This window comes from Eutrema salsugineum, unplaced genomic scaffold (assembly GCF_000478725.1).
Source record: "Eutrema salsugineum unplaced genomic scaffold, Eutsalg1_0 scaffold_1, whole genome shotgun sequence".
Lineage (NCBI taxonomy): Eukaryota > Viridiplantae > Streptophyta > Magnoliopsida > Brassicales > Brassicaceae > Eutrema > Eutrema salsugineum.
In genome coordinates, this window is record NW_006256909.1 from 6,425,054 (window position 1) to 6,444,983 (window position 19,930).

The 19,930-nt window shown below is 36.7% G+C and overlaps 8 protein-coding genes across 12 annotated transcripts; 3 read left to right on the plus strand and 5 right to left on the minus strand.

Moving 5' to 3' along the window:
* Positions 1–1,361: 1,361 nt before the first annotated feature.
* Positions 1,362–2,685, minus strand: LOC18030337 (HVA22-like protein d). Its single transcript, XM_006413300.2, has 4 exons — positions 2,431–2,685; positions 2,289–2,315; positions 1,885–2,200; positions 1,362–1,654 (listed from the first exon to the last, which is right to left on the minus strand). The coding sequence occupies exons 1-4, from the start codon at positions 2,475–2,477 to the stop codon at positions 1,622–1,624; spliced, it is 423 nt and encodes a 140-aa protein (XP_006413363.1). The 5' UTR covers positions 2,478–2,685; the 3' UTR covers positions 1,362–1,621.
* Positions 2,686–3,260: 575 nt separating this feature from the next.
* Positions 3,261–5,336, minus strand: LOC18030338 (60S ribosomal protein L7a-2). The gene is made up of 7 exons (XM_006413301.2): positions 5,224–5,336; positions 4,628–4,669; positions 4,337–4,538; positions 4,055–4,224; positions 3,822–3,950; positions 3,620–3,712; positions 3,261–3,534 (listed from the first exon to the last, which is right to left on the minus strand). Exons 1-7 carry the CDS (start codon positions 5,224–5,226, stop codon positions 3,403–3,405), a joined length of 771 nt encoding a protein of 256 aa, XP_006413364.1. The 5' UTR covers positions 5,227–5,336; the 3' UTR covers positions 3,261–3,402.
* A 308-nt stretch (positions 5,337–5,644) lies between these two features.
* On the minus strand, positions 5,645–6,136 carry LOC18030339 (protein SINE4). The gene has a single exon (XM_006413302.1). The coding sequence runs from the start codon at positions 6,134–6,136 to the stop codon at positions 5,645–5,647; it is 492 nt and encodes a 163-aa protein (XP_006413365.1).
* A 240-nt stretch (positions 6,137–6,376) lies between these two features.
* On the minus strand, positions 6,377–8,939 carry LOC18030340 (SUMO-activating enzyme subunit 1A). Its single transcript, XM_006413305.2, has 11 exons — positions 8,880–8,939; positions 8,687–8,782; positions 8,244–8,295; positions 7,946–8,141; positions 7,777–7,856; positions 7,561–7,677; positions 7,322–7,372; positions 7,168–7,234; positions 6,929–7,032; positions 6,741–6,845; positions 6,377–6,648 (listed from the first exon to the last, which is right to left on the minus strand). The coding sequence occupies exons 2-11, from the start codon at positions 8,767–8,769 to the stop codon at positions 6,535–6,537; spliced, it is 969 nt and encodes a 322-aa protein (XP_006413368.1). The 5' UTR covers positions 8,770–8,782; positions 8,880–8,939; the 3' UTR covers positions 6,377–6,534.
* A 1,646-nt stretch (positions 8,940–10,585) lies between these two features.
* LOC18030341 (thylakoid lumenal 17.9 kDa protein, chloroplastic) lies at positions 10,586–11,774 on the plus strand. Its single transcript, XM_006413307.2, has 4 exons — positions 10,586–10,910; positions 11,002–11,116; positions 11,205–11,274; positions 11,419–11,774. Exons 1-4 carry the CDS (start codon positions 10,612–10,614, stop codon positions 11,640–11,642), a joined length of 708 nt encoding a protein of 235 aa, XP_006413370.1. The 5' UTR covers positions 10,586–10,611; the 3' UTR covers positions 11,643–11,774.
* Positions 11,775–12,120: 346 nt separating this feature from the next.
* LOC18030342 (protein transport protein Sec61 subunit gamma-1) lies at positions 12,121–13,325 on the plus strand. 2 transcript variants are annotated; one of them, XM_006413308.2, is made up of 3 exons: positions 12,121–12,296; positions 12,566–12,729; positions 13,154–13,325. In XM_006413308.2, exons 1-2 carry the CDS (start codon positions 12,203–12,205, stop codon positions 12,679–12,681), a joined length of 210 nt encoding a protein of 69 aa, XP_006413371.1. In that variant the 5' UTR covers positions 12,121–12,202; the 3' UTR covers positions 12,682–12,729; positions 13,154–13,325. The 2 variants fall into 2 exon arrangements, with proteins under 2 accessions (XP_006413371.1, XP_024005297.1); XM_024149529.1 differs by having other exon boundaries at positions 12,125–12,296; positions 12,566–12,681; positions 13,154–13,324.
* Positions 13,326–14,865: 1,540 nt separating this feature from the next.
* Positions 14,866–15,976, plus strand: LOC18030343 (protein IRX15-LIKE). The gene has a single exon (XM_006413309.2). It carries the CDS (start codon positions 14,866–14,868, stop codon positions 15,814–15,816), a length of 951 nt encoding a protein of 316 aa, XP_006413372.1. The 3' UTR covers positions 15,817–15,976.
* Positions 15,977–16,117: 141 nt separating this feature from the next.
* On the minus strand, positions 16,118–19,455 carry LOC18030344 (TITAN-like protein). 4 transcript variants are annotated; one of them, XM_024150045.1, is made up of 8 exons: positions 19,348–19,455; positions 18,524–18,887; positions 18,301–18,427; positions 17,864–18,155; positions 17,694–17,770; positions 17,173–17,227; positions 16,585–17,015; positions 16,118–16,383 (listed from the first exon to the last, which is right to left on the minus strand). In XM_024150045.1, the coding sequence occupies exons 2-8, from the start codon at positions 18,814–18,816 to the stop codon at positions 16,360–16,362; spliced, it is 1,299 nt and encodes a 432-aa protein (XP_024005813.1). In that variant the 5' UTR covers positions 18,817–18,887; positions 19,348–19,455; the 3' UTR covers positions 16,118–16,359. The 4 variants fall into 4 exon arrangements, with proteins under 4 accessions (XP_024005813.1, XP_024005812.1, XP_024005814.1 ...); XM_024150044.1 differs by having other exon boundaries at positions 18,524–18,894; positions 19,348–19,425; XM_024150046.1 differs by lacking the exon at positions 19,348–19,455 and having other exon boundaries at positions 17,173–17,218; positions 18,524–19,332.
* Between the last annotated feature and the right edge of the window lie 475 nt (positions 19,456–19,930).

Here is a 19,930-nt window from a genome sequence, read left to right on the forward strand (position 1 = left end):
GCCTATGCGAAAAAAATAGAAACCGTAAGAATTCGTTGTACAGAATCTAAACATGTGTAGCGATTGAAATTGAACAAAGCATCTTACCTTAATGGCCTCAAGGACTTTGCTGTGATTCTTCACTGTGGTCAAACACAAGCAAGACGCTGTTCTGGTGGCAATGCTCCTCCGATCCCAAACTGCTTTGGACGTCTCTCAAAGAGAGGGTTTGTTACTTTCTCCTGAAACCAAGAAAAAGTTTACAACTAAGAACTGATGCAAAGAAAAGCAAATAAAAAATCTTTAGAGAGAGAGAGAGAGGGAGATACCGGCTTCTTTGGTAGCCACTTTGATTCCTTTGTTTGGGGCCTAAAACAAAATTGAATTGTAGCTTTTACAATAAGAAGTCGAACGTTACAGGAAGAAGGATAGGAAATAAACTAGTGACGACAAGTGCCGATTGATTGATGATTAAAGTAACAAACTTTTGTAGCAAAACATATATTATTTTATACGAACACTTGAACATGAATAGACTGAAGAAGTACCAATCAATTCCTCTTGTGTAAAACTAAGTTAGCTACAACGGAAGACACAAGGCAAGATTCAAGTACGCATTTTTACCAACCACAGTTGCAAAAACATTAACATCAGGCTAACATAAGTCTGAAAGACAAAACCAGAAGCCCAAAGATTCCAATAACGCAGCATTTTCGAAAACAGACCTGAAGAGATGGAGAGTGGATCACTTTTTGACAGCTGAAAGCCTGAAACCGACACTACACTAAACAATGTAAAAGAAGAAAACACAAATAGAGAGAACAAACAGGGCACTGAAGAATGAACTAATACTAAAACAACAGATCGAATTTGGGGCTAAGAGATTTACCATTTTTCAGCTTTTCCACAGCACTGTTATCCCAAGAGAGGAGAAACTGAAATCCTAGAGACTGACTAAAGGAAGAGAAGACACACGAATATTTTTGGTTTTCTTTCTCTGTTACGTGAGTTGTTGTAAATGAGCCATATCTTGGATCCAATTTGGAATTTAACTAAGCCCAACCTTATCGACTTTACCCGAAAAAAGGTATTTTCCTTATGATTTTGGGTTATACTCGTTCTTAAAGACACTTTAAGAGAGCAAAAAAAAGGCAAGCAAACACTTGTGATTATGAATTTTGTTTATGATTAAAGACTTGTGTTTATGACCTTTGTTGATGGATTATGAATCTGGTTTTATGATGTTTGGAATTCCTAACTACGTAGTTGTAGGTAGAATGACGATTATTGTTTGTTCTTGCAGGCAAATTTGTTTCACTCTGTCTCAATCACGATATACTGAGCCATAATGGAGATGCAACATGGAGAAAACGTATTAGAAGCTTAGAATTACATTAGAGATTAAATACTTCCTAATACGCGTGGAAGCGAAGCGATACAACAACAAGTCTAGATCCCATCTCTAATTTAATACGATTACACTCCTCATCAGTCATCATTCCCAAACACATTTTTTATAAATATAAAATAAAACAAAAGCAAAAGTGAGATTAGACTTTAGACATGACAGGGACCACCACAAACTCCATTACAATACTTCGGCAAAGCTTCTTACGTCAACTTACTCCTCATTTTTTTTGCGTCAGTGAGAGTGAGCCTCGTGTCCATGTCCCTCCTATAATATACACACATTTTCAAATCAAAAATTAAATTGAAAAATGGGATCATCTTACTACGACGCATTCAATCAGAGAAACAGTCACACTACGTTTCATAGGATTGAAAATTAAATGCATAATCTAAAACAAAAAAAGTTTCCTTCTTTAACGGACCATCGAGTTAACTATGGCTAGTGGCTACTTTAGACGTTTCTTTTTCTTTCCAAGATTTAGAATTTCAAATTACCCGATGGGGGAAAATGGATTGGAGGAGGCTGGGCTTGTTGTTGTGCTTGGAATGGTGGGAAGAGGAGCGGAAGACGCCGTGTTTCTTGAACTGTTCTCTGACCAAACGGTTGTAGATAAAAGCGGCTCCTTGGAACTGAGGAAGAACAAGCCAAGCGATGAACACGAGTTTCACAGAGTACCAGATTGGAATCCACTCAAGCAGCGATTGCAGAATCAGCTCCGATAGTGTCAGGAACGAGTATATGATCCAGTACGCTAGCCACTGTTCATCGTCTACTTTCGTCGCGCTCTCCATTGCTACCACCGATGCGTACCTATATACATTAGAAATTTCATACATTCGAATTCAGATTTTCTTTTTCTTTAAATCAAAGAATAGAAATCAAGAAAGGGAAAACTTACAATGGATACAGCAGCATCACCAGGGGCCTGCATATACAAGCAACAAAATTAGGTTTTTTCTTGATTAGAAATCGAAATACAGGAAAAGGTAAAGTGATTTTGATATAATTTTGTAAAAAAATGTTAGGATGGAGAAGAATACCCAGCGCCTGAATGAAGAGCAGTGAGGAAAGTCCAGAATTTGCTCATCTTTTCTTTGTTTAGGGCTGTGAAATTTTCAGAAGCTAAAATCTGCAAGAGTGAGAGACAGAGAGAGAGAGAGACAACTCTGTGGAATCTTCGAGGCTCTTTAATTTTTCTCTGAGAGAACACGACAAAGATACATGAAAGGAAGAGCCTAATTTTATAGAAAAATATCTGTGGAGAATTTGTACGGTTTGCTACAGTTGGTTCACACCCTTTTCATTGGATCCTTGTAAAATGGGGTACGGTTTAATAGGTAAATTAAAAAGTTTTGGAAAATAATTCATCTTTTATTTGAATAGAACGCTGATGTCGGTCGCTATACAACTACACTACGACGGTCTGATCGAACGATTGAAATTAGAATGTCCGGTTTAGTCTCGTTCGATTCGGTTCTGCTCATTTCTTCCGGTTTTTATCCCAAGGATTTGGACACGTGGCGAAAGGGGAGTAGCAGATTCTAACTTGAACGCGTCGACATGATACCGACCTCAAAAGAGAACAGGTCGGTCGGTGAGTGCTTTCGTCATTGCAATATATTATAAATTTTTGTTCAACGAAATGCTTTCTGTTTGTTGATTACCCTTTAAAAAACCACAAAAATACCAGTTTGTTAAAACTCGTGTCATTCGTAGGAATGATCAAGAACAAGTCTTACCAATAAAAAACCAATGAGTTTGATTCTTCCCCTAACGACTAAGCTTCACAAATTCGAAATTATGCCTTTCTTTTCTGTGTGTTTTTTTTTTAACATCAGATATGCTTTTTCAACCTTCTCATCAAGTAGTGTTAAACCATAAAAGTCGAAATCGATTCCCGCAAAAAAAAGCTACAATATGATATGATATATAGGGAGATCCCTACTGCTTAAAACAAATACATGAGTTTCAAAATTTTAAATTTAGCTTCCAAAAATGAAATTTGGAATGGCCTAATTCATTCTCTGAGCAGCCTCCTTGGCAAGAACTCTCTCCTTAGCCTTAGTCTTGGCCTGAGATTTGGATCCCATAATACCACCTCCCCACTTCTTCCGGTACTCATCAAACTTGTCATTGAAGTTTGCCTATAAGAGAATAATGGAAACCGCTTGAGAATATTTTACAGAATCTAAACATGTGTAACAAATGAAATTGAACAGAGCATCTAACCTTAATGGCCTCGAGGACTTTGCTGAATTCCATCTTGTCCTCGTTCTTCACTGTGGTCAAACACAAGCAAGACGCTGTTTTCTGGTGGACAACCTGCAATATCTCATCAACAAAGGGATTGAGAACAAAGATCAAATACATCTTCTTCTGTATTTCTCTAGAGTAAATCAGAAACGCCCAAAAGTAAGCAAATCATAGTTACCGCTCCCAATCGTGATTTCCCCTTGACAATGCAGTAAGGAACTTCCATTTTCCTGCACAGTGCGGGCAACCATACGACCAACTCAATCGGGTCCACGTCATGAGCAATCACCACCAATTGGGCCTTGTTCTGCAATCATAACGAAACAGATGAGCTTCAGACCATATTCCTGCAGAAAGCTTATTATTAATTGCTACAGAGTAACAACTGAATTAGTTATGAAGGGAAGAGACCTGTTCAATAAGGTAAGTCACATGGTTAAGACCATACTTCACAACAATTGGCTTCTTCGATTCAGCAGGTTTGCCTTCAGCCTCAGACTGAGCCTTCTTGAGAAGACGCTCCTTCTTGGCTGCCTTGTCCTCAGGCCTATACTTGAGCAGAATCTTGAACAGAGACGTTGCTGCAATAAGAACAATCATTGAGTTTAAGTAGCAAGAGAGTATCTAAAGCAGATGACATCAAACACTAGTGTGATGTAGAGAGAGAGCAACAAAAGGAAAAGAGATGAAGACCTAAGTTTTTGTCAAGGGTCTTAGTGAACTGGTTAAGTGCTGGTGGGACCTTCAACCTCTGCTTCAGGATACGCTTCTGCCTCTGCAGGCGGATCGACTTTGGCCATTTGATGTATCTCGTGAGATCCTTCTTTGGTGGCAATGCTCCTCCGATCCCAAACTGCTTTGGACGTCTCTCAAAGAGAGGGTTTGTTACTTTCTCCTGAAACCAAGAAAATATTTATAATTAAGAACAGATACAGAGGCAATCAAACAATATCTTTAGAAGTAGAGCAGAACACAATCACATACCGGCTTCTTCTTGGTAGCAACTTTGACTCCTCTCTTTGGGGCCTAAAGAAATGAAAGTAAAGCTTTTTGAGTAACAAAGCAACATAAATGTTTAACAACCACGTGAGAAATTCAAATGAAAACAGGAAGAAGGATAGGGCATAAACCAGTGACTAAAAGTGCTTATTGAGTGATGAATAAATAAACAAGCTTTTGTAACAAAACATGAATATGTACACTAGCACATAAATAGGTTTAAGAAGTACCAATCAATTCTTCTTATAAAATACTGAGTTAGCTACAATGGAACACAGAAGGCCATATTCAATTACAAATTCTAACCAACCACAGTCGCAAAAGCTTAAAGGCTAACATAATTCACTGCTATTAGCTTGAATCTCAAAGTAGAAGAACAGAAGCCCAAAGAATCGATTACGAAAATAATTTGAATAAATATACCAAAACAGAGCTAAAAACGATGGAGAAAATCACATTTTCAAACTGCTAAATACCATGCTAAAATATAAAATCTAAGACGAAAAAATTAGACGGAGCTAACAATGTACTGCAGAATGAATAATACGACGAACAGATCGAATTCGGAGCAAGAGCTATACCATTTTCGGCTTTTCCACAGCTACTGTTTTCCAAAGAGAGAAGAAGAAGCTGAAACCCTAAAGAGAGAGTAACGAAAGAGAAGACAACGAGCATTTAGGTTTTTTTTTGTTGAGTTGTGTAGATGGGCCTTCTGCTGGGCTATAAACCCAACCATTTCTATTTTTTTTATACTAAAGGTATTTTCTTTCCGATGTCCAAAACAATAAAATTTTCTTCACCAATTGAATGATGAACCAAGAAAATCCATATTTTTTTTAACTCATTTTCCCAACTCAATACATACATTGCTTTTACCGTTTTGGTCAAACTACATCAAACCTTGATCAAGATTCTATGAATTTAAAAAGAGGTAAGAATAAAAATCTAAAACAGTTTTGCTTTTATTGAGTTTGATGAACATTTTACAAAACAAACAAAGAATCAAGTTGGAACCAAAGTATCGATCTGTCTATTCATGGAGAGATGATCAAAGCCGTTCATCAACACAACTAAAACCAATAACAAAACCAGCATCATACTAACATAAACAATATTTCCTCTCTTCTTCTGCTTCTTCTTACTATTGTTATTATTATCTGTCACTCTCATCACATTCGAAGACCAACAAGGCGAATGAGAAAGCGATGTCCATTTGTCCTCATCATCGTCAGAGTCGTGAAAGAGTTTTCTCCTACAAGGTGATCTTTGTGGAACCATCTCTGCCTCTGGACAGGCCTGCTCGTTTTGGAGAGAGAGCATCAGCTTTCTTGGAGAGTTTTCCACCAACTCAAGAGCTTCTTCCACAGTGATACATGAATCTGCAGATGAGCTTTTGCCTGCTTTCATGGCGGTCCATTCTTGCTCAAGCTCACTCAACTGCTGCTTCAGTCGCTCGTGTGGATTTACCTCTCTTCTTTTTATTTCTCTTTTCATGATTGAATTAGGAAGAATGAAAACAGAATTTTGTTTATATAATAGGGACGTAGCCTTGTGAGATCTCAGTAATTACTATTTATTTCCTTTTTAAAATTTCTTTGGTTTGAGTTTTTATATCTTTGATTGATACATAGAATTTGAAATTTGAAACTTAACAATTCAAATTTTAATAACTGATAAATCTATTTTACAGGGAAGAAAAATCTGAACTGAGACTGACCAATTCTTTTACAATCGTTTTTAAGAAAAATAAAATCACTAATAAATAATCAAATCCAGAAACGGCGCATATTATTAGTACCTTCATAGCATAAAGTGCGCAAAAAAAATGACAGAGACATATATAGTAGAATCTCATAGATCATCAGAATTAGATCAACTTTAGAACTCAATGGTTAAGAGGTAAAAGAGTCAGAAATGTCTTCCATCACACCTTTCCCATCTTGAGCATCGAAGTAGAAGAAGTTCTTTAATGGGTCTCCTTTGCCTGATACCGCTTTGATCACTTCCTGCAACACCAAAACCTCTCTTTTCAAATTACAAGTTTCTTGTTAGAGGATTCGAATGAGAAAAGAAAGTGTGTGAGAGAGAGAGAGAGAACCTGTGCTAAGATTCCTCCTACAATGGCACAAGCTGGTGGGAATTCGGTATGACCAGTGATCAGTCTCTCCAAGAGATTGTCTGGTATGTGGCTCTCGCTCACAGACTGTCGCAATATTCAGTTTTTCAGTGAGCTGAAGTGACATGTGTAAAGAATTAGCAAAAAACAACAACCAAAAAAAAACATACGTTTGCTTCACAGAGCTTCTTTTTGATCTCCAAGACTTTGGCACGATCAAGCAGTGAGCATTCTCCATGTTTACGCCCTTCACTCTCCTCAAACACTTCTATTACTGAAAATTCTCATGAGAACACCAAAGATTAGTGAAGCATTGTGTGTTATATGAATCGGTCTTAGGATCCAAGTTTCAATTGTTTATGGTTAGTAACAAAGACTTCAGTTATTAGCTCTAGTAACTAGTAATCACCTCTCATAGCAAAGTAGAGCTTTGCTGTTCTCCGAGGAATCGGTTTCCAAGGTACTGATATAGCTTCCTGCGGCAATAAACCAGCAAATGATATTTTTTACTTCTTATGCAGATGCAACCACTATTCATAGCAAAACTTATTGGGACACTGTACCTGAAAACTCGGATAATTTAGTTCGCATTCAACCGTCTCCTCGAGCTTTTTCTGTGGAAAGCAATTTGCCAAGAAAAACAATACAAAAGAAGATCAAATCGCGCACTTTAGAGAGCTGCAAATGGAGTCTAAATATTCAATAGAATGTAAAATCATAGATATGAAAAGAACGATGTGCCTGAAACGCCAAAACAGTATATAATGAGCATAAGAAATGCAACATCGAATCATGGAAGTACCTTAGTGTACTTGTAATTTTGAAGGTCAACAAATATTTCACCACATGAGTCTCTACAATCGACTGTATAGAATGCCACACGTTTCGATAACTTCCGACATTGTTCATTGACAGATTTCTGCAAAACAAACAAACAAACAGACAACGTTATGAAGAGATGTATGGAGCAACCAACCAAAAGTATGAAATGGAGCTATATTAAAGCTATTATCAATACCTTGATAACACGAGTACCGTAGCCAATAACAACCACATCAAACTTCTCAAAAAATTCAGCGCCAAATGTTGACAAATCACCTGGAAGATTTGAAAGAATGAACAGATGATCAAAGTCAATATAGTCTTACGTTATTAAAACAATTCAAGGAGAGGTATCAGAGGGAAACCTTTCTCTACAGAGACATGGACCATAGGGTTAAAGTCCCTGAGTGAATCACAACAAATCTCAGCCACTGTTTTGCCTGTGTAAGCATTTTCATCAGGAGGAATCAAGAAGTTTGCGTTCAAGGCCTCCTCGTTCACTAAGCGATCATCCATTAACGTCACACTACCAACTCCTGCCAGCACAATGTTCTTGCAAAACTACCCACCAGATGGAAGCAAAAGACAAGTAATGTAGTAAGGCAAAGATTAACTGATCGAAAAATCACTACATCTCAGCACAAATTATAGAGTTGCAGCTACCTCAGCAACGGTCCCCTTTATTCCAGACACCAAGATATGAGATTTGGTCAATCTGCAAGCAAAACACAACCCTCACACTATATCAAATGGTGCCAAGCTTACACAGTAAATACATGGTAATGTATTGTATTAATCAATAATATAAGCTTCGGCAAAAAGAAAAATGTGACTGAACGAGAAACTTGAACTCATCATTATGATACTGTCTCCTCAGAAAACAACCTAAACGAAACTCAGAAGTTTCCAATTCACTAGTCTAGAAGCAGAAATCAATTTTTATACCAACTCAGAGTGCAAATTCCAAAAAAAAATATCAACTTTAAGAGTTTTAGTACACGAACCAAAGCAAAACTGGGATTATACAGCCTAAAAGCAATGAACTTTCAAAGTTGAAAAATTAATTTCAGCGTTTAGTAAAATAATCTGATGAGAAAGTTAGTTACCTTCGTTGAGCATTAGGGCCCCAAACCCTAATCTGGCGGTCGTACAAGGCAGTCTCCTGCTCGGTGAGCTCTTCTCCGTCCATTCGCAAATTCAATCTATCAATTCAACAAAGCTTTGCTATCAGAAACTCAAATTCGCATATATATAAGTATATTACTGACTAATCTTTGAAAAATGAAAGCTTGCGAAAACCTAGTCTGCAAGGTCTAACTGGGTCGATTTTTTTGGTCCAAGTTCTCTGAGTGTCCCAACTGTTTAAGTCAATGGGTTTTTAATGGAAATTGATTTCCATTAAAAAATGTGTATTTTTATCATTGTTTTTACTTTTTTTTTTTTGTTTTGGAGAAGGGGCTATTTTTTTCATTATGGGTTTTGTTTCTTGACAAAGTTTTGTTATTCTGTTATCTTCTGACTAATTTTAGTGTTACAGAAAAGAATAATCTATACTATAAACTATGGTAACTACAGTAATTACTATGTAATTAGTTTGTCAACAACACAGTGTCTATGGCACCAATCAATGTGGGATTATCACCGGTACTTTTGTGTTAATAAGTCTTTACTTGGGTTTAAAACAGATTAGTTCTTCCTCATAACCCTAACATGCCTTGATTAAAAACACATTCATGACATATGTGATATATAAAAGTATGTGTGTAGTTAATCAGTAGTTGATCCTAATAGGGTTTGTAGTTCTTTTTTAATATAAGCATATTAATCTGGTAAAAATATCTACATGGACAAAGAGGTTTATAAACTTAGCTAAGAATTTACTGAATTTTTTTTGTACAACCGAAAAATTACAAAACCTCTTTTGTTTGCATTTTCATCTTTTATCAAAATCTTATGAAAATACGTGATATGTAATTGTAGTCTTAATGAAAAGAGCATACCTGCTAAATCGTGAAATTAGAACTTCCTTGTCCAGTGGAATCTTTTTCATTCTCTCTATTCCCTGCAAAATTCTGCATATGTTCAAACAGTGCGCATGGAAATCACAAATCAGTAAGACATTTAAACAGATAGTGAGATACGGAAAACATTAATTCGTCAAGAGTCAAGACGATTGAACGTCTTTTCCTCTCTCTCTAATTTGATTCGCTGGTAGTTTTTCTAGTGGCATAAAGTCGACTCAATAGTTATTAAAGTCAATTTGATTTTAATGAAGCATTCAAATGAAACGATTTAACTTACAAATACATGTATTTAGCAAAAAAAAAAAAAAACTTACAGATACATGTATGATTAGTTACACTGATGACTGAACTTTGCGGATTGTATTTAATCAAATTTTGTGAATGGGTGATGAAAGTAAAATGGGTGAAACTCCATTTGGAATAAACTATACTCTCTCCGTTTCACAAAGAGTGTCGTTCTGACATTCTTCATACAAATTAAGAAATAAGATAAAAAGTCTCTTATACTCTTATTAATTTGCAGAAAATAACTATTAAAATTATATTTATAATTAATTTTCTAAATTTATTGAGATTAAATTTGGTATTTTATGTTAAAAATTATATTGGAATTCTAAAACGATATTCTTTTTGAAACAAAAAAAGTGTCAAAACGACACTTTTTGTGAAACGGAGGGAATAGTAGTTTTCTTCATACATTTCTCACATTTTATACAGGACGTTGTAGTACTAATTGCATCTAAAAAGGGAGTACTTTTAGTTTCTTCCTTGCATCTAAAAAAAATAAATTAAATTTATACACACGCTCAAACTTAAGACAAGTCTAATTCTTAACACAGAGTCAAAGAGATGTCTAAATTACATATAGCTTGTTTACTGGAGTTAAAACAAATCAAGAAAATATTAGAAAGTTGAAGGCCACCGGATAATGGATACAGTAAAGAATAGTTTACAAGTGGAATATATATTAAGTATCTGGAGGAGAAGAGAGTAACCCATAAAAAAACATGACTTTGGTCGCCAATTTGCAACTCATCCTCCCGCAACGGCCGAGAACCAGCTTCAGCACCAAGCTCTTGTGTTCACTGAAAACCCCAACAACAACAACAACAACACAACAAGTCTCTCCTTCTTCTTCTTCTTCTTCTCCAAGCTCTCTCTTACCAAAGCTAATCTCTTTTGCGCTTGCTCTCTCTCTAAACTCCTCCTCTTCCCCTGCCTTAGCCATCCCTTCTCTCTCCTCTTCTCAGCCTCTCACTACTCCTTTCACTCAATCCAAGTTCGTGCAGACCGGTCTTCTCAATGGGTTTGTTCCTCCTCTTCTCTCTCTCTCTTTATCTCTCTCATTTTCCCTCGCTGTGTTATGCTAAATTCTACGTTTTTCTCATCTGTTGTAGCAAAATCAGGCCTTGCCCTTCCACGAACCCAGGATGCGTATCGACGAATCCCACCTCATCTTCCTTCTCATTCCCATTGACGATCCCAGAAACCGATACACAGGATCCAATTCAGGTCTATTTCTCCCATTTTCACTATACACTTCCTCTCACTTTTAGTGATTATAAGTGACACGAGAATCAACACACTCATTCGATTGCAGAAATTGAAAGAAGCAATAGGGAGGACCCAGAAGAATCCCAAGTTTGTGGTTATTGAAGATACCCCTTACGGTAAGTGACTGTTTTGAGACAAAGATAAGCATTTTGCCCCAATTTAAGTACAATAATTGTTTGTAGTGTGTGTTAATTAATGACTAAAGCCATGGAGAAATGAGAGTAAGGATCATCATAACACACAAGAAAAAAAATATGCAGGGAGATATTTGGAGGCAGAGATAGAAGGAGGAGGATTCAGCAGAGATGTGATGGAGTTTTTGGTGAAGCAAGATGTGGTTGCTTACAGGTGTATGGCCACTAAGGTCACCTTTGTGTATCCCTTCACCACTGCTTTTGGTGACTCCAAGGGACAAGAAGAGAGGATGAAGAAGCTCATCGACGACCTCGGTTGGTATGCTCCAACCTTTGAATCCATGGATTAGTCTTCTCTCTTCTCTTCTCTTCTTTCTTCCCTTTGTAACAATATATAGATGTTTGCAGTACAAAGTCGCTACTCAGACATTATGAGTGTTTGTTTTGTCCTTCATATGAGCCTTTTCAATTGATGAGCTATAGATGATGTGTGTTACACAACTTCCAAATGTTAATATTTAGCATGGAAAACTGAAAGTGAAACAATTTTAGAGGATAAAAACATTCTTCTTAGTGTTGTTGTAGGAGAAAGAATGAAAACTAAAACATTCTTCTTTTTGTCTGGTAATATAACAAGAAGTCACAATTCTTTTAGTGGGCTTGGGCCTAAAATACAATTTCAGCTCTGTGTAGTTTTGACTTTGCTGACATGGCGTACATTAATCAGGACTCGGTCTGTGATTGGCTCTTGAATATCCATGTGACGTTATTTTTTCTCTCCGTTTAATTCAGCCTGTATATATATCTCTTTGCATTAATTTTATCCGAGTTTATTTCTCTTCGTACCAAACCAACAGACAGAGAAAAAAAAATAAAGAAGTCGTCGTTGTCGTCAAAGAAAGAAAGCGCCATGGATGCCATCGATTCCGTCGTCGATCCTCTTAGAGACTTCGCCAAGGACAGTATTCGCCTCGTTAAGCGTTGTCACAAGCCAGATCGCAAAGGTATTACCTTATTGTTCTATCTTCCTTCTTATTCCAGGGATTGAACGAGCTCGGTATAACGGATTCTGCGTTTGATTTCCCTTTTTCTTAATTTGCAATTCGTGTCTATGCATGTGCGATCTGTGTGTTTTCATCTCGTCTAATTTTATGGATCTGTCTTTTCTGTATTCCGGATGGGAAGATCTGTGTATGTTGAACAGAGAAATCCGTGTTGATGTTTTGCAGTATGAAGAGTGTGATCTGATTCTGTGAGTTGCTTTTGGTTGTAGAATTCACGAAAGTGGCGGTCCGTACAGCCATCGGGTTCGTAGTAATGGGATTCGTGGGCTTCTTTGTGAAGCTCATCTTTATTCCGATTAACAACATCATCGTCGGTGCCACTTAGGTCACTCCCCTTCACCATTTTCCTCTGTTTGGAAAGACAGTAAAAAAGGTTAATTTCTTTGGAGGGTTTTGTATATACTAGAAAATTACTTGCATTTGCATATCGTCGGTGACATCAGATAGTATTGTACTATTGTTTATGAGTATTCAAGAAAACTCATTGAATTGAAGTTGGTTTGGTTCAAGTATTGGTGATAGTCTTCTAAATTCAAGAGTTTTGTTGGTTTTTGTCATTTCAGTGTCGAGTCAAGATATCTATAAAAGGTTTAATCGAAACTGCTAATAGATTTTTTGGTTCAATCATGAACATTGCACTGGCATTTTAAGCGAATTTGCATAATCGAAGATATTTGGATGATGATATGCAACTGGTGTATAGATATGAATGGGGATTTGCCAAGTAAAAGGTGGATTTAGCTTGTTCTTGTAATTTGGGATCAACTCTTATAATCTTTGGTTTTACATGTTTGCAGATAACCTGGGAGGATGGAGAAAGGTAGCTACAGCTTTGTTGTTTGAAGAAGGCACTTCATAGTTTTTGTTTTTTTTTTTGGTTCAGATACACAAAAGAGGAAACATTTGTTCACAAATTGCATTCTCCGGTAATTGCATTCTAATTAATATATGTTACTGTTTATTTTTCACTCTATTGTTAGTTATGGTGAAGAAACTTACAAAACGAATACCTCAAGAGCTTATTTATATTGGTTATTGACACAACAAATCGAACCAGTAGATTTAAACAGAGCTTTTTCTACTTCTGAAAGAAACAGAGTAAAAACGAATTGCTTTTTACTTATAAGTTGAAATATCAATGAAATATGTAATATATCAATGAAATATGTAATATGTCAATGAAATATGTAATATGTCAATGAAATATGTATGAGAATTGGGTTGCAATATCCCAGTCTCTGAAAGAATCTGAACGCGCACGGTGTAATGGATTATAAGACGAGCTTAATTTGAAATAATTTTATTGCAATCAAATTTCACGGTATAAAGATACAAGGGGTAGTACTTAATCTAAAAGTTTCATCATAAAAAATCCATTAAAAAAAAAACATAAATTAGGCTTAGACATGATAATAGAAATAGTTACGGATTACCAGGATGTATCCGATTTTGGTGGGAGGCAGAGCAAAACAATTTATAAAGCAAGTAGCTTATGGCCACCACAAGGATAACGCTTAAGCCTACGAGTGCTGCGATGAATAAATATTGCCTCATACTGATTCTTCTTCACCACACACCAAAAAATTCTTCTTTCTAACTTTGTTTTTTAGTTTTAATGTCGGGTCAAATGTATTTATATTATGTACATGTATCGTTAGTATGTAAAGTTTACATTTCTGTATATAAATCGTGTGAAGTTTGTAAGTTTTACATTTTGTCATTAAGGAACATAAACAACGAAAAATGAAAATTTTACAGTTTGTCATTAAGTTTACATTTCTGTATATAAATCATGTGAAATTTGTAAGTTTTACATTTTATCATTAAGGAACATAAACAACGACAAAAGAATGAAAATGAAAATTTTACATTTTGTCATTAAGAAGCATAATAACTTGGAAAAATGGAAGTTTTACTTTGTTGATCATAGTGATTTAAAGCCCACTATAATGTTTTGAAACAAAATGTTAAAAAATTATAGTGGGCTTTAAATCACTACATGTGGAATGTGTGTTTGCAGAGAGGTTCTGAGCTCAAAGAAAAAAAGGAAAAAAATCAACACAAAGGCCCAATCACTGATTTGGTAAAGATTTTTTACATTATTAACACTTTAGCCTCCGATGATCCACGACCAAAAACTCCACCCCAAGAGTATCATGGAACCAACCAATTCACCAAACTTGTTCACCATGTCGCAATCACATTGATACACGTTTATTTCTTTTGGCCAATATCTTTGCAACATGACAGATTTAATCATAATAATAATAATGATATTAGGTAAACCCAAACTAACAAGCAAATGACATGACAACAAGAAAAAGAAAAGAAAAGAAGAGTGAGAGAATCTTGGAACAGAATCAACACGACCTTTCCTTGTTATTCACTCGAAGGTGACACAAATACATAATTGTTGATCATTTAAAACCACAAAGATGAGATACCATTAACAAAAATCTTTTTTGAGAACCTGATGATATTGAAAAATAAGTTGAGAATAGTAGTAATAATGCCTCCACAACTTCATCAAACTTCACTTCCTTTTCTCAATCCTCTACTTAGATTCTCACCTCCTTCCTCACCTGATAATCCAAAACACCATCGAGAATCAAAGATCACGATGCCAAAATTCACTGTGCGTAAACTCATACCTCTTCTTATCTTTCTTCTTTCAAGCCTCTCTGTTCTTCGACTCCTTCGGATTTCTTTCAAGTCTTCATCCTCTGTTTCTTCTCGGCCCTTCTCTTCCACCACATTTCGCTCGAGTCCTGCTGAGTCCAGTCAACAGATCAGGGCTAATGCGAGCCAGAGAGCTCTCACGGAAAAGGAACTCAAGCTTTTATCAGATACCGTTACTCGTAGATCCCCTTGCAACGTTCTTGTTTTCGGGTTTGCACCTCAATTCCTCATGTTATCTTTGATCAACACTAGAGGCATTACCGTCATTTTAGAAGATGAGCCTGCAAAGATAATGACATCAAAAGATGAAGTGAATCCCAACAACACAAGAATCTACAGCTTGAAGTACCATCATATGGAAGTGAAAAACGCTTACAAGCTACTTCGACATGCCCGAGCTAACCCCGCATGCGCACCAAATATGAATAATCAAGTTTCATCAGACTGCAAACTGAAACTGAGGGATTTGCCACAGGAAGTACACGACATCGAATGGGATGTTATCGTTGTTGATGGGCCACGTGGGGATGACTTAGAGGCGCCAGGTAGGATGGGGAGTATATACACTGCAGCTGTGTTAGCAAGAAAAGGAAGAAGCAACTCAACAACAGATGTTTTCGTGCATGATGTGCACAGGACTGTTGAGAAGTGGCTCTCCTGGGAATTCTTGTGCCAGGAGAATCAGGTTTCAGCTAAAGGAAATTTCTGGCAGTTTAGGGTCAAGGGTCAATCAAATGCATCTAGGTTTTGCTCACTAGAAACAGCCCTGATCAGATATTAGCAAAATTTTGTACATCTAATCCACTTCAGCGTCTTTGTCTCATAATAGTGTAGGAAAACATATTTTTCAAATAAGCCACATTCAATGTATAGTTGCTATTAGAGTTTTGTAGAAATGTTATTCCAACTGTGTCCTAAGTAGAAAACGGAAACAGCTTGATGAAATGGCCATAATCTATGCACCAAACACGACTTGTTTCATTTTTATCTCTCGCAGAACAAGAAACATCAGACGGGAAGATATACATTTTTTTTTTTAAGACGAAGAACCAGGGAAGATCAGATAGTAGCAGAACGGCCTTCTCAATGATATATTTTTATTACTGCATAAGCTTCGTGAAACTTTCACCCTTTAGGATTCCCGCACAAAAACAAAATCGTATCCATTTTCTTACACTACTTTCAAAAGAGTATCACATTTCACAGCTCGACATGAAAAACAAGATACAATTGAGCAGCATCCTAAGCAAAGGGGACTATTCAATTTCTACATGAATGATCCGTCGTCCGTACTTGTTTCCCCTTCGAATGTCAGCCACAATCATCACTCACTACTCTTCTCTCTTCGCTGCAATTGTATACACATAAGGCCATTGAGATGTACTTCTCAAAGCAAAACTAAAAACAGTAACCAAAAAAGCAATATTCATATATTATTGTGAGTAAATGAGGAGTTTGAAAGGAAGACACATTTGAGACTAAGAGAGATATCAATCACGACACATGAAACCAGTCATTTGTAATTTGGTACCACAAAGGCAAAACCTACCGCTCGTTTGCTAATGTACGGCTGTATTTGGACTGGTTCTGATTCGACAGAGATGCTTTCAGTTTTGACTAACTTCCGTTTTTCCTTCTCAAATTCTTTCCTAGATTCTTTACGAGTGCCTGATTGCCAAACTCGACCAAAGTTTGGAAGCCAGTCTGCATCAGTGTTGCTACTCATTGCCTGTCCCCTCTTCTCCATCTCCATCTCCATCTTTCTCCTTTCAGCCCATGCAGCGCCAACCCTATTAGGGTTCAGCTTACAAGTCTTTACAGGCCTCTTTTCCTGAAATCTGGTCATTTCTGATTGGTTTAGTTCAACACTAGAGATATTCCCATCATTTACATTTAGCCACGGAGGAGGAGCTCCAGAGTGAACGTTCCCGCTATCATCGCTGGAATGTGAGGAAGAAATGCTAGACATTCCAACCACACCTGAGAAAAAAAAATAAAAAGGAAAAAGACTCACGCCACTAAATCAATGCAAATCAGACTGGCTACATTAATGAAATTCTAAAAACTAGATGATGAAGCACTAATCATGAAATTGACACAAACGCAGGTCAAATCTGAATATCAAGTAGACACCTACCTGGAGAACTGTAACTGCCCTCAATTTGTTTCTTATCCTGACGCATCTGATAATTCTAGATAAAGACAATGTCAGTCATAGGCTCATATAAAAGTCTGGACTTGAACAACAAGAAGATATCTCCGGAGGGAATCCAAGATGTCACTAAACAGATGAAAAATATAGACCAAACAGTGATGCAACTTTGACAATAAAATATCACACAAACGTATTTTCTCAGTCCATACTTTTTTATGACTCATTCCACCTGAAGTACCCATCATAGATAGAAAAATCGTTCTGTGTCAAAATTACGCATATAAGACATAAGAAATTCCTGAAACCAAGAGAAAGTTATGACCCATAAGCTTTACGAAAAGCATGGCCTACAACCAAAATTTCTATGCCAGGGAATCATCCGTATGAACTTAAGAGGTACCAGCATATAGATGCACCAAGGTTTTTTAGAGAAGCCGATAAAATCTTGTATACCAGAATTTAAATAAACAGCAATATGAATTGTTACAATGACTGAAACCCACCTCTTGGGTGCAATAGTTACCATTGCCGGAGTAATCCTTGCCTGTAAAAGCAATGCAATGTTCGCCAAACTCGTTCCCTAGCAAATAGAATTGATAGAGACCATTATATACATCTTGTTATACACTTAGAAACTGATAGAATATGGAGCTCGGAGTCAAACAAAAGATACCTGGTAGATGTCTCAGCGGATCAGCATATAGAGGGAGATGAGAAGCATTCACGTTCAGATGTGAACCATAATGTGCAACTCCAGGAAACTCTGAATTTGATATCTGATACTCATTCGTATTATACAGTAAAGGCATAACATCATTTGGGTGATTTGAATTTATATGTTGTGCAGATGGTTTTTCAATTCTATCCATAGTTTCAAACTCAAGTTTATTGTGGATATCATTAGATGTCCCGGAAAGCTGTCCACATGACCCTTTATTTCTCAACGCCTTGCATTTTTTCCCCCACTGCATCCAACATATATAGAGTTTCATTAGAGAATTCAACGAATAAAAAAGGTACTAAGACAAGATATAATGTTTCCTTGCCACTGCTACAATTGGGAACTGTTACACAGAAGAAGAGAATAATCTTTAAGAACTTGATGCTTACCTTAGCTACATCAGCTTCTGAAATCAGGAAATCATCTATGCAATCCATTGCCGGGCCATATTTCCAGAGAAATTGCTTGATATTCTTATGATGATCGGGACTTGCAAAGTGATTGATTGCCTTAGAACTGATAAAGAAAGTACTATTATCATGAGAGGAAGAGAGTAGCCAAGCATAGAACCAAAAATGGACGAATGAACACAGTCAAAAGGGAATTCCATACCAGGCGAATGAGCTACCGAGCTCGACAATGTCCTCATCGCAGAAGACACACCATACACGGTTTTGTGATTCCTCTTGGGGGCGTAGAACGCTAGGGTTCTTAAGGAAGAATCTGACGTCGGCTACTTTGGATCTGAATCGATCGAGGAAAGCAGAGAGGGAGTCTTTGTGGCGAGGGAAGTACTTGTGGCGTGGGCCTTGGTCGTGATGCAATCGGCATACCTTGCAGAACTCGAATTCGCTCTTTGTTGATGATTTCTTCTTCTTCTTCTTCTTCGTCTCTTCCATGGACATCTTCGTGTGAACCGATTATTTGTGTAAACGGATTCGAATAGGCCTTTGAAGCTACGGTGTGATGCTCCACACTGTTATCTTCACAAGGCATAGGCATCAAGTTTTCACAAGGCATAGGAAAATCATGAAAACAACCATTGCCAATAACATCGAACTAGCTAAGTGATTTGGTAGAGCATCGATAGGCTAAATCTGCATAAAAGGGTTCTAATCTCAAAACGAATCAAAATCTCGAACAGTAATTGAGTCACAAAATCTAATCAGTAGCACGAAGACATTCATTAACACCTAAAAAAGGGAAGACGCAGAGATCCATTGAATATACTTAACACAGCTACATAGAAAAAGAAGCGAAACCTGAGAGACCCATGCGCATAAGAAATTATTATACATTGGCTATCAGTAACCTTAATCTTATCAGAAACATAGCATTGCAGAGGCAAACTACAATTCAATTCACAGAATTCTTCACTCAAATGGAATCGATTTAGCGTGAATCAAAAGAAGAAAACAATCCCAAGAGAAACCTGCCTTAGTTACCACAAAAATAAGTCGCCAGAAATAAAATCGGAAGGAGGGTTTTGAATTTTTTTTGATTCACGATTTCTGTTGTGGTGACGAGAAGGAAGAAGCAGAAAGACGACGTCTGTGATTTAAAAAAAAAAAAATTTTAAACGGGTCTGAATGGTATAAAACCCAACCTAAATGGGCCAACCTTTTTAAACCCGTTAAAACTAAATTCGCAAACTAACCTAAACAGACTCGTATAACAGGTCCATTCGGACACTAACCGGGACGATTTTGCCTTACAAAACCGGAAATTTTTTGAACCATTTACATCATAAAATCTTGACTAAAAGACTGACAAATTTTACAATCCGCCGGACTTGCTGCAAATCATAAAATCTTATATTTTGGTTGATATCTCTGTTTTTTCTCTTAATTATATTTTTCCTTTTCTCTCTTTAAAAAAATTAAATATCTTTTTATTTTTCTGAAATAATAATAAGTTTTTCTGAAAATTTAAATCAAGTTGTAAAGATCTTATTCTCAACAGAATTTAGACTTTTATAATTTGAGAATAAAAGATCTTACAACATGAAAATTAGAGACT

What these genes read in the sequence shown, in the direction of transcription:
- LOC18030337 (XM_006413300.2), bottom strand. Translation starts at nt 2,477, where the DNA reads ATGAGCAAATTCTGGACTTTCCTCACTGCTCTTCATTCAGGCGCTGG. An exon ending in GCTCTTCATTCAGGCGCTGG is followed by an intron (nt 2,316 to 2,430) that starts GTATTCTTCTCC and finishes TTGTATATGCAG; the next exon opens with GCCCCTGGTGATGCTGCTGT. An exon ending in AATCCATTTTCCCCCATCGG is followed by an intron (nt 1,655 to 1,884) that starts GTAATTTGAAAT and finishes TGTATATTATAG; the next exon opens with GAGGGACATGGACACGAGGC.
- LOC18030338 (XM_006413301.2), bottom strand. An exon ending in GGAAATCACGATTGGGAGCG is followed by an intron (nt 3,713 to 3,821) that starts GTAACTATGATT and finishes GAGATATTGCAG; the next exon opens with GTTGTCCACCAGAAAACAGC. An exon ending in AAGTCCTCGAGGCCATTAAG is followed by an intron (nt 3,535 to 3,619) that starts GTTAGATGCTCT and finishes ATTCTCTTATAG; the next exon opens with GCAAACTTCAATGACAAGTT.
- LOC18030339 (XM_006413302.1), bottom strand. Translation starts at nt 6,136, where the DNA reads ATGAAAAGAGAAATAAAAAGAAGAGAGGTAAATCCACACGAGCGACTG.
- LOC18030340 (XM_006413305.2), bottom strand. Translation starts at nt 8,769, where the DNA reads ATGGACGGAGAAGAGCTCACCGAGCAGGAGACTGCCTTGTACGACCGC. An exon ending in ACGGTACTCGTGTTATCAAG is followed by an intron (nt 7,678 to 7,776) that starts GTATTGATAATA and finishes TTTGTTTTGCAG; the next exon opens with AAATCTGTCAATGAACAATG. An exon ending in GCTCTACTTTGCTATGAGAG is followed by an intron (nt 7,033 to 7,167) that starts GTGATTACTAGT and finishes GAGAATTTTCAG; the next exon opens with TAATAGAAGTGTTTGAGGAG.
- LOC18030341 (XM_006413307.2), top strand. Translation starts at nt 10,612, where the DNA reads ATGACTTTGGTCGCCAATTTGCAACTCATCCTCCCGCAACGGCCGAGA. An exon ending in ATACACAGGATCCAATTCAG is followed by an intron (nt 11,117 to 11,204) that starts GTCTATTTCTCC and finishes ATTCGATTGCAG; the next exon opens with AAATTGAAAGAAGCAATAGG. An exon ending in TATTGAAGATACCCCTTACG is followed by an intron (nt 11,275 to 11,418) that starts GTAAGTGACTGT and finishes AAAAATATGCAG; the next exon opens with GGAGATATTTGGAGGCAGAG.
- LOC18030342 (XM_006413308.2), top strand. Translation starts at nt 12,203, where the DNA reads ATGGATGCCATCGATTCCGTCGTCGATCCTCTTAGAGACTTCGCCAAG. An exon ending in TCACAAGCCAGATCGCAAAG is followed by an intron (nt 12,297 to 12,565) that starts GTATTACCTTAT and finishes TTTTGGTTGTAG; the next exon opens with AATTCACGAAAGTGGCGGTC.
- LOC18030343 (XM_006413309.2), top strand. Translation starts at nt 14,866, where the DNA reads ATGCCTCCACAACTTCATCAAACTTCACTTCCTTTTCTCAATCCTCTA.
- LOC18030344 (XM_024150045.1), bottom strand. Translation starts at nt 18,816, where the DNA reads ATGTCCATGGAAGAGACGAAGAAGAAGAAGAAGAAGAAATCATCAACA. An exon ending in CTCGGTAGCTCATTCGCCTG is followed by an intron (nt 18,428 to 18,523) that starts GTATGGAATTCC and finishes TTTCTTTATCAG; the next exon opens with TTCTAAGGCAATCAATCACT. An exon ending in CGTACATTAGCAAACGAGCG is followed by an intron (nt 16,384 to 16,584) that starts GTAGGTTTTGCC and finishes ATACAATTGCAG; the next exon opens with CGAAGAGAGAAGAGTAGTGA.